The sequence below is a fragment of the Mus pahari genome, chromosome 17, assembly GCF_900095145.1.
Source record: "Mus pahari chromosome 17, PAHARI_EIJ_v1.1, whole genome shotgun sequence".
In the NCBI taxonomy this organism is placed as follows: Eukaryota; Metazoa; Chordata; class Mammalia; order Rodentia; family Muridae; genus Mus; species Mus pahari.
In genome coordinates, this window is record NC_034606.1 from 55,798,101 (window position 1) to 55,809,422 (window position 11,322).

The following is an 11,322-nucleotide window of genomic DNA, read 5'->3' on the forward strand; positions in this document are numbered from 1 at the left end:
CACACACACACACACACACACACACTTTAAAGTCACAGTCACATAATAACTTTATTGCTATGTCACAGCATCTTATTTGTCTTTGATTTTTGAAGCATTAGAGACAAAAACAACTGTGTTACAGCAGAAAATAGGGCAAGTACTTGTCACTGAGAATGACAAGAATAGCCTAGGGACAAAGGGGGACAAATAACACAAATTCAAGACATGGAATTGTGAGGGTAGAGAAGGGTCCTCCTCTCACTTCCCATATGGCTGACTGGGGTTTTACTCCATGAGGAATAACAAAGCATCAGAGAGGACCATGGAAACTAAAAATCTTCCAGCTGTGTTCAATGTCCCTGTCCTGTGTCACCTTCCAATAACTCCCCAGTCTGTTCTTCTGCAGATTTCCCCACATCCATAGACCATGGATAGACTATTTTATTTTACTAAATTATGACACTGCAGTTTCCGGCATATGTCTAGTCACAATGTTCCACTAGACTATGACCTTTTTATGTCATGCCTGTCTCAGTGGTTAAGAGCACTGACTGATCCTCCAGAGGTCCTGGGTTCAATTCCCAGTGGCCACAGGGTGGCTCACAGCCATCTGTAATAGGATGGTTGTGACATCCTCTTCTGGTGCTCTGAAGACAGCAACAGTGTACTCATATGAAAAACAAATAAATAAATCTTTTAAAAAAATATGCATCAGGAAGGAATAGAAAGTTCAAAAAGTTAAAGATGATTCAGAGACTTGGATCTGTTTCCAGGTGATGGGAAAAGATCCATAGGCACGAAAAGGACTAAGGATGAAGTCACCAGCATCGGGTAGGCCTGCCTGTCCTACACTTTGGGTTTGGTGATGTCCAATAAAGATATAACAATAACAATAAGAGGAGAATATGGAAAGAGGACATGGGAAAGGAGCCAGGGAAAATTAGCTTTGGAATATGACGTTATGGGAAAGCCAAGTATCTGGTCCTCTAAAGTTAACATGACCACAGGCCCCAAATAGCAACACTAATAGCTCTTGAATATTCATCCCTGCACACGGAAATATTCTGAACATTGCAAAAACTGACATGCATTACATGTTATAGAAAACTATACCTGAGATCTTCAATTTCTTTGATATAACTATGAATCATATTGCTGATCTCTCCATTCCCTTCACCTGCAAGATAAAATAGGAAATGAAAATTTTATTTTAAAACAAAGACTCCAGCATTGGAATTATAGCTCACTGGCTTAGCACTTGTCTGGCCATGTGTGGGGCCCTAGTTTGGAAAGTTAGTATCAAAATAAAAACACAATTCCTACAGCAAATTTCCTACCTTGAATTACGTGAACCCAGACCATGAAGGAAATTATTGCAAAGGGCATGTTTTGTTTATGTAGGAATTTATTGATTTTTAAAATCAGGTATTTAACTTAAAATTATAGGTTTTATATATATCAAAGTTCAACATTTCAATTCCAAATATTTGGAGTAAATAATCAACACAAAGAGTGTGTCATGTCCTTCAGAAGTTAATCTCCCACCGACCCCACCCCAAACACATACCTGCTCGGGCAAGAACTTGGTTGGCCTGCTCACTGACGAGCTGCGTGATTCTGGCCCTCAGGGCATCAACGGTCTCCTGCATAGCTTTTATTCTTACACGCAGATTATTATTTTCCGTCTGTAGCATAGCATTCTCATGAAACATGTCATTGATGCTTTCCACGCCTTCCTCATCAATTATTCTCTTACCCTTGAAAAGAACCACCCCCCCCATTGGTTAATACAGGCCTTAAGTACACAAGAATTTTCTTTAAAGACAACCCCAAGATCACACAGTTCTATAACCAGTAGCCTTTTTATCCTCCCAGGCCCAAGGCAAAAAAACCCATTTCCTTGGACTCCAATCTTTCACGGTGCATTAGCCAGGAGAATTATAGATTGGGTAAGGAGCCTTTTGAAGAATTCTAGACAGTCTGACCTCCTGAAGACTTCCTCCAAAGCAAATACATGCAGTCGTCCAGCAAGTCATGACTGTGTGCATGACACAGGCGCCTTCAGTCGGTCAGAAAAAGCAGTCGGTGCTTTTAGCTTACTGTTTTGTATTCCATGAGCTCCATCTGAAGCCGCGTGATCTCGCTCCGGAGCGCATTGATTTGCTGACTGGCTCTGTCTTGATTGACCATCACCTTGTTCTTGATATTTCTAGCTCGATTGGCGTACTTCAGAGTGTTTAACGTCTCCATGAAATCTCTGTCTGAAGGGCTGACGCATGCTATCATGATCGTTTGGCTGAAAGTTACAAATAGCGGTTGGTTGTACAAATAAAAGCCAGTTCTGAAATGCACATTTTTCAAGTTCCCACCATTTACACAGCATCTTCCTTCAAAGATCATAAAAGACTGATGTTACTAACTTACAAGTAAAGTCAACTTTAAAAGCCTTCATGATTTAAGACCATCTTAACAGAAGGATTTTGTTTACTTAGGTAAGGCAGAGAGAAAGGACATATATTATGTTCTTTGATTCATAATACCTTGAGAATGTATGAGTGCATACATTTATCTCTCAATTCTACATAAACTTTTTTTAAAAAGATTTATTTATTTTATTCATATGAGTACACTGTTAACTCTCTTCAGACACACCAGAAGAGGGCTTCGGATCCCATTACAGATGGTTGTGAGCCACCGTGTGGTAGCTGGGAATTGAACTCAGGAACTCTTGAAGAGAAGTTGGTGCTCTTAACTGCTGAGCCATCTCTCCAGCCCCCTATGTAAACTTTTGAGGCAGGGCACACAATAATTCTATTATCACTTTAACTCTAAATATGGCATGTTGAAAAAAATATTTTTTTTTTTTTTTACTATTTAAAGCTTTATTTTTTTGAGAAAAAAAAATTCATTCAAGTATGAGGGCTAGAAAGATGGCTTCATGGCTAAGAACACTGGCTGCTCTGGCAGAGGGCCAAGATTCAATTCCTAGCACCCACATATCAGCTCACAATCCTCTGTCACTCCTATTCCAAGGGATCCAATACCATCTTCTGGCCCTCCAGGGGCACTGCAAGCAAGTGGTAATCAGGCATACATGCAGGCACCCCACACATGCATGTAGAAAATAAATTTAAACTTTTTTTAAAATTGCTTTTAAAAATTCTTCCTTTCCACTGACATTTTGGCTTGATTCAGCTATGACTCTTATTCAAAATGCAATCAGATTCGAGCAAAAGAAGCATATAGTATTTCCTTACTTTTCACAGTATAAGCCATCATTTGTGGTTGACTACTCAGTTTATTATTTGACTTCTGACTAGACTACACAGGAAAACAACGGAAACACGAGGCATGTTAAACTGGTTCATCAAAATAGAATAGTCAAACGCTTCTATACCCCAGCTATTATGCCTGTCAACAAATCACACAAAGGTTCTCCTGGACACTTGCAATCCAGTTTGATGTGATATAAGAAGAGTAGAGCACTGGCATTCTTTCTCTAACTCCTGATCAACCACTAAGTGGACAGCACCCCTTGCCACAGGCTTGACTGCCTCATGACACAATGTTGCACCAATGTAGGCGGATGATACTTTTGTAACCGTTCAAGTGTCTGTTTTCCTTAGAAGCCTCACAGCTTACGGTATCCTCATGAAATGCAACTATTTATAGGGAAGCATCCCGGAAACCTGAGGCCAGACAATGCGAGTGTATTGATTTGTATTTTAGTGCCACTGTTTCTTGGCATTGATGCCACTGCCATCTACTGTATAAATGGAAATGGCTCAGTCAGTAATGTGCTTCCCACACAAGAATAAGGGACTAAATTTAGACCCCCCAGCAGCCACTTCAACAGGCTTGCAATCTCCACACTTGAGAGGTAGAGACGGGGCATCCCTAGGGCTTGCTGGACAGGCCATCTTGCTGATCAGTGAGCTCCAAACTCAGAAAGAGACCCTCTCTCAAAAACTAGCATGGTAAGCAATTGAGGAAAATGCTCAAATCCATCTTGGGACACACCCAGACTCAGGAAACCTTGAACATAGTTAACATATCAAACCTTCATTTAAAGACCCAGTTCTCCCACCCAGGTAGAAATGTAATGGCAATTGACCTTAATCAGTAATCTCCTTAATTGTTTCCCTCCCCCCTCCCCCCCCCCCGGGAATCTCAGCTGGGTCCTACTGAGCCTTTTTCGAAGAATGTTCCCAGTTGTTGAGGAAGCTGAAGCTGATGCAGGGGGATAGCAAGTACAAAACAATCTGAGCCACGATGAGACCTTATCTCAAAAATACATCAAATGAAAAGGTCGTATTCTAGATCTTCTCTCCTTTTACTTTCTCTCTCTCTCATTCTCTCTCTCTCTCTCTCTCTCTCTCTCTCTCTCTCTCTCCTTTTGGAGTCAGGGTCTCACTGCATGTCCCTGGATGACCTGGAACTCAGCTATATAGTTGGCCTCGAACTTACAGAGATCTACCCTCGTCTGCCTCCAGAGTACAAGGATTAACAGGATGTGCTCCCACACAAGGCTCTCCTACCAGCTCTTACTCATTCCTTCCTCTCTCTGCTCCTACTACTGTTGACCATTCTGTCAGCAAACACTCCACTCGGCTGGACTTTTCCTCTGCCTCCTGCACCATTAGAACACTTCCTTCTTATCTAGTACATGATTGCTGTTATTACCTTCACACAAACGTTTTACATACTTCAGACTCTAAAGGCCTGAATGGGAAGGCTCATAAGTTTAATTCTTCAAGGTACTTCCAAATATGTAGCACGTTATTTGGATGCACCTTAGTTATCAAAAACACTGTTGTATTATATAAATAGATGCATAAGTAAGGATGATGTACACATGCTTTGGAGAGATCGTTAAACTGAGACAATTTGTGCCTCTCTAGCTATGATCTGATAATGAAAATACAGTAGCCAATTAAAAGTAAGAACCGATGGGATGCCGACTAGAGGATGATCTGAAGTGCGATCTGCAGCACCGTTCTGCAAAGCACTTACTACAATCCAATGTTACAAATAGTAAGGACAGAGATTGAGCGTGAGCACATGAGCATCTGAACCTCCTGTCATCTCACTGACAACAGTATAGAGCAGTCCAGATCCACGCGGTGAGTCACACATAGGGCAAACGGAGGACAGCTATGGACGGTAGTAGGCAACTGTGAACTGAAGGCCGGGAGGCTTGCATTTCACAAATATTTTGAAAAGCACTAAGACCGGGGACTAATTAAGTAAGAACTACGAAAGTCGGGAGGGAGTGGAGCTGGCTAGCATTTAGCAAGGACGGGAAAAATATCTCATATTAAGCAAAACTCAAAGTTATACATCTCAAGAACTAGTTTGCTCTAAGCAAACATCAAAAAATGTTTACTTTTATAATTTTATTTTTAAAGAAGATACCTTTAACTTAGAAGAAACTATTGGTAATATGGTGATCTGCTTCTTTCAGGTGTGCACTATAGCATAGCATCACAATACATGTGGAGTACATATTTTACTTTAGAAATATAATTGGTTTTACTTATGCTTTATGTTTATCACCATTTCCAGCATTTTGGGCATAAATTTTTAAGCTGTAATATACAGTATAATTATATGTCTAATTATATATATATAATAAAAATATATAAAAGCTGGTTTATTGAAAACTGTAACTTTAAATTATGTACATAAATATGTGATACTTAAACTTTAGCCTATTTTTCATTTATATGTGATTTGTACACGCTACAAAAAGAGACAGGGAGCTCTTTTACTTCCCAAAATTTAAACAAAGTACAATACTTTTGAACTGGGTGCTCGATCCTGAAAGTTTAGGCAGAAATAGATGTGCAGTAAGGTTGGAATCAGAAAGGGTTGTCTCCTCTAAGGGCAACTCATCATGAGGAAACAGGTAAGGAGCCACTGGAGGATCCTCAGCAAGCAGGCAAGCACTACCCACAGTGAGAACAGCCCAGCACGCTTGCAGAACAACCAACCTTTCAAGGGGATGAAATATTCAAACTATATAAATATGTAAGGGGCAGACGCGCATCTGGTCTGCTTTGTTTCACAGTTAAAGTTATAGAATTGTAACTTTAAAGAAACACAGGGCTGAGGGCTGAGTGTGGTGGTGCACACCTTTAATCCCAGTCCTTGGGAGGCAGGGGCAAGTAGATCTCTGTGAGCTCAAGGCCAGCCTTTGTCTAACATAGGAAGTCCCAGGATATCGAGGGCTATACAGAAAGACCCTGTCTCAAGAACAAAAGAGGAAAACAAAAGAAAGAAAGAAGAGTAGAAGGGAGGCAGGGAAGGAGGGAGGGAGGGAGGGAGGGAGGGAGGGAAGAAATTAGAAAATGTCCATTGGGCTCAAAAACATTGTATATTCTAGGGCCAGGGAGTGGCACCATTTGGAGGTGTGGCCTTATTGGAATAGGTGTGTCACTGTGGGTGTGGACATAAGATTCTCACACTAGTTGCCTGAAAGTCAGTCTTCCAGTAGCAGCCTTCAGATGAAGATGTAGAACTCTCAGCTCTGCCTGCGCCATGCCTGCCTGGATACTGCCATGCTCCCACCTTGATGACAATGGACTGAACCTCTGAACCTGTAAGCCAGCCCCAATTAAATGTTGTTTGTATAAGACTTGCCTTAGTCATGGTGTCTATTCACAGCAGTAAAACCCTAAGACATTATGAAACCTAGATTGATCCTGAAAAACAGATGGAAAATACTAAAAACAAGTTTTTAAACATGCAACAAAGGAAGCCATATTGCATTCAAATATGCAGTACATTTAAAGAGAGAGAGGACCATGCCAAGATTACATAAAAGGAAGAAATATTTTAATATGCTGCCAAATTAAACACAGCTCTTTTTCTAAGGCAAACTGATTTTAAACCTAAATTCAAAATTATTCGAAAGTCTTTTTAAAAAATTAGCAGTCCAAAAGGAGACTTAATTCCTAGATTGTTCATTGTGTGGCATCTATTCAATAAACATGACTTTTAGACCACTAAAAGCATAATAAAGGAAATTTGTGGAGCATGTTTAACTTGTTGAAATAGGCTATGAATGAATTCAAATGCCAAAAAAAGAAAAAAAAAGTTTCCATTTACAGTCAATGGAGAAGAGGGGACTGTGTAGCAGAAGGAAATGTTTAGCTATGAAGTCCTCCAGTTGCAAAGGTTTAAAGAAGAGCACAGAAACCATTCAACTGACATTTTCTGACAACTTTTCCCACATAACAAAACAAGTTCCGACTTTAGACTTTGTGAGAAACTGTCAATAATATTTAAACAACTTGGTGGTAAAGTAGAAGGTTTCATTCATTCATTCATTGATTCATTTAGAGACAGGTTTTCTCTGTGTAGCCATGGCTGTCTTGGAACTCACTCTGTAGACCAGGCTGGCCTCGAACTCAGGGTTTCTCTGTGTAGCCCTGGCTGTCCTGGAACTCACTCTGTAGACCAGGCTGGCCTCGAACTCAGAAATCCGCCCGCCTCTGCCTCCCAAGTGTTGGGATTAAAGTCATGTGCCACCACTGCCCGGCGAAGGTTTCATTTATTATCAACAAAATTCTTGTGGCGTTTCCTGTGTGCGAATCAGAAGCTACACTACTGTAGAACAAGCATGTGTTGATGATTTCCTTTAAAAACTTATGCGGTTTTCAATAAATCGTCAAACTTTCCCAACTTTAACTCATCAATAAAATAGAAATACCAGTACTACCCAACAAATATTATAAATACTACCAGAATTATTATATATATATAATGATTTACACATTTTAGGTATCTGTCACTTCTTCGCCCTATTAATTTGCTTTAAAATAAAAGCAGTTCTTATAAATCATCTTACAGATAACACTTTAAAAATGATGTGTAATCTAAACCTAGAATACGGATGAATACATACCTGTTGCCCCCAAGAGAATCCTGTAAGAGTCTTGTCAGCTTAGAGTCTCTGTAAGGAACGTGGGTGGCTCTCTTGCTCTTGTCCCCCAAGGCACTGATTACATTCCCAAGGGCCAACTGACAGAGAAAAGGAGAGAGAGGAAAATCGTATGTTTATTAACTAGAGCACTTTTAACTAATAAGGACAGCCTGTAGAAAACAAGGTAAAAATTAAGAACCCCATATTTGGATTTAATTCACATTTGTATTTCCAAATACAAGTAACCTTAGTAATGCATGTGTTACTCATAACACTTAGAATCCAGAGATCTTCCCTTAAAACAGAGATGTTCAAAGTCTGACTAAGTCTGACCATGCCTGGAGCTCAGGTTACATCTTCAGGAAACTATTCATTCCTATTGTGAATTTTTCTCAATTTAAATCAAACGTTTAGTAAGTCCCCAGCTCCTTGAAAGTTTCCTGTTATGATACAAATGGTCTATGTGGCTAAAACCTCTCATAGCCACAAGAAAAATATTAGTGTCATTTCCCCGAGCAACGATTCACTACACAAGTAACACTGACTTTAGAAATATAAGGACATTATATGTCTTCAATATCCAACTTTATACAAGGTAAATCGTTAAAAATTCATAGCTATAACTTTCCTGCCATGGATGGGCTGGACTCTACAGGAACACATTCCCCACACTAATCATATCAGCTTTCAGTTGTGAGACAACCAGAAACACGGACTGTCAGGGCCGAGTCATCATCCAACAAGTGGCCTGAGTCATACTGCATCTAGGCCTCTTTTTCCCAGAATCTACGGAATCCAGTACTGGCCACACCAAAGTTCAACAGCCTCGATGGGAAATTGAGCAATGGCTTTTGTCCCTTTCTGGACACGTGTCCTAATCCATCTGTGACAACAGTCAAAGTGTAGGACTCAGACCTGGTTAGTAGGGAGACTGTCCGTGTGCGCCTTGATATTGGGAGATTAGGGTTTCTCCACTAAGTTTCACTGGACAGTTCCTAGCAGAAATGTAATCATACTGGGATAAATGGGCACTGGTTAAAAACAAACAAAACCCCTCATGTTTGGAGGTCCCATTGCAGGACAGGAAGGATCCACGTAAAAAGCATGTGACCAGGCGTCACCATCACAGGGATTTAGCAGTGCTGTTCCTTACACGGGAACAGATGTCTAATTCTATAATGAGGAGAGCGAGAAGAAAAGTCACGCAAAAGCTTGTTCTAAAATATTTTCTTGCACATAATGAAACCTTCTGCTAACTCAACCACAAGGCGTTTCCTATCAAAATACCACTAGGTGGCATAGTATTAAAGTTAATTCCTAATACAAACTATTTTGTAAAAAAATTGGATAAATCTCTGGACTTCAGACAAAATTCCAACAAAATAAATCAGACTCTGGGATACAAAAACACAATAGAAATAGACTGTTAAAAAGCTTTCGAATAATCCACACAGTCAATAAAACGAGTGTCACAAAATGTCAACCAAGGTGACCTTTGTGTACTTAACTCTAAGGGCTTGCTTTGAATGTATGCTTTCAAGTGTGGAAGAAGTTTAAAAATATTGTTCCCATCTATCATACTACAAGGGTTGAGCAAGCCAAACTAACACATAAGAAAGCCCGAGACGTGGGGCTAGGGGAACAGTGTGGTCAGAAGGTCAACGTATTACTGTTACTTTATCCTTCAAGACAGTGAAGTAGGATTTCCATGAGCTATATTATGAATTACAGCAGAGAAAAGGAAGCTGGGCCTGGTAATGTATGTCTATAACTCCAGGATGGCAAAGTCTGAGGCAGGAGAATCATTGTGAAGCAAGCCTGCATTACATATTGAACGCCAAACCAGCCAAGCTAAACAGAGAGGGACAGTAGAGAGGGCACGTGTCTCTTGTGGTCTTACAAGCCCGCAGTTGATGGAAATGCCCTCTTTTGCTCTCTCGCCTGTAGCTCCGGTTCTCTTCAATCTTTCTGATCCCGCCAGATCAACAAAGTGAAACTTCGCAGTCAGTGTCTCAAACTCGTTCATTGGTGACGATTCAGAGATCAGCTTATTATCAGTTGCGTTCTCCTGGGATGGCGGGAGATAATCGAAGATGCCTCATTAATGTGACATCAAACACCCCCGTAACCTTATCCACATCTGCCCCCTTGCACAGCTAGAGAGACAGCGGCATAGCCGTGCAGACGTAAATGAAAACATCAGAGAAAAAGTTTGGAAAGCAAACTCCAGCTGTACGGAACTAAGGCTCTGCTGATGAAAGGAAACAAAGAGCCCTCACCACAAAGAGCCTAGAGGATGACATCTCCACTTGGTCATTACAAACAGATATTCAGTACTTCTGTTTATTTTCCAAAGTTTTACACAATTGGTCAGCTTCCTTTAAATAAATAACAAAAAAAAAAAAAAAAAAGGAAACTAAGAGGAAGAAAATAATAAAATAAAACTGGATCAAACACCTCTCCAGAGATGCATAGGATGTAATGATGTAAAGGCTGAATGTTTAAGAAACAAGAGAAATGAACTCACAGCATCTGTTTGGAGACACACTCTGGTTTGACACACATGAATGGTAAAGATGGCATGAGAACGAGAGCTCTGTACGTTCATCTGGGTACTGGCCGTGGTGCGCGAGAGTGCGCCCAACTTCAGACACTGCATCATCTGCAACAGGGAAGAAAGGCTTCATTTGACACCCAGGCACCAGCCAACCTTCTGTCTGAGCTAAAACCCACTGTGCTGACGGATATAAAGGAAGATCTCTCATCCTATCTTTTGGTTACAGGCGCATCTGAGCTGAATTTCTCGGTACAATGGTGCATTCTTTTTTTTTTTTTTTTTTCCTTCAGCCTCCCGGGGATTGGGGTGAGATTTTTTTTTTTTTTTTTTTTTTTGGACTAGAAGAAAACACTAAGTCCCATTATCCCCATGCTGACATTTACAGCTTCCTCTCCAAACTGTTACAGTAGAAGGCTTTGGTACGACGAACTCTACAGTAATCTGGATTAGTAAGGCAACCCTGTTTAATTTTTTTTTCTCATTTCTTTTTTTTTAAGATTTTTTTTTCTTAAATGAGTCCTTTTAAAAGCCAAGACGCAATCCTAAACCTCACAAGCAAAGAACAAATGGATTATAATCTCATACTTCAGCACAGCTCAGCCCTCTGCAGCTCTAGCATGTGAGCTATACATACACTGCACCGAACTTTAGACATCGTCTGCCAAGGATGACGGCCTCTCTCGGGGTTGTTATGCTAAAGAATTAGCAAGACACAAACGTTACACTAAGGAGTTAGCATCAACATCCCATTACATTTGTCTTGGCATCAATCCATGTCAGTGTGTGTGCACATGCGCCACAGTACATGCCTAGGATTTGTCTTGGCATCAGTTCATGTCAGTGTGTGTGCACACGC

General features: G+C 40.5%; 1 protein-coding gene across 20 annotated transcripts in view; it reads right to left on the reverse strand.

The window, feature by feature from the left end:
- Positions 1-11,322, reverse strand: part of Kif21a (kinesin family member 21A) — a 116,198-nt gene that overhangs the window by 48,323 nt on the left and 56,553 nt on the right. For all 20 annotated transcript variants that reach the window (XM_029547918.1, XM_029547907.1, XM_029547919.1 and 17 more), the window contains exons 5-10: positions 10,437-10,571; positions 9,810-9,977; positions 7,892-8,007; positions 2,083-2,278; positions 1,550-1,739; positions 1,096-1,159 (exon numbers count right to left, since the gene is read on the reverse strand). In XM_029547918.1, the coding sequence (XP_029403778.1) occupies positions 1,096-1,159; positions 1,550-1,739; positions 2,083-2,278; positions 7,892-8,007; positions 9,810-9,977; positions 10,437-10,571 (869 nt within the window). The remainder of the gene's footprint in view (positions 1-1,095; positions 1,160-1,549; positions 1,740-2,082; positions 2,279-7,891; positions 8,008-9,809; positions 9,978-10,436; positions 10,572-11,322) is intronic.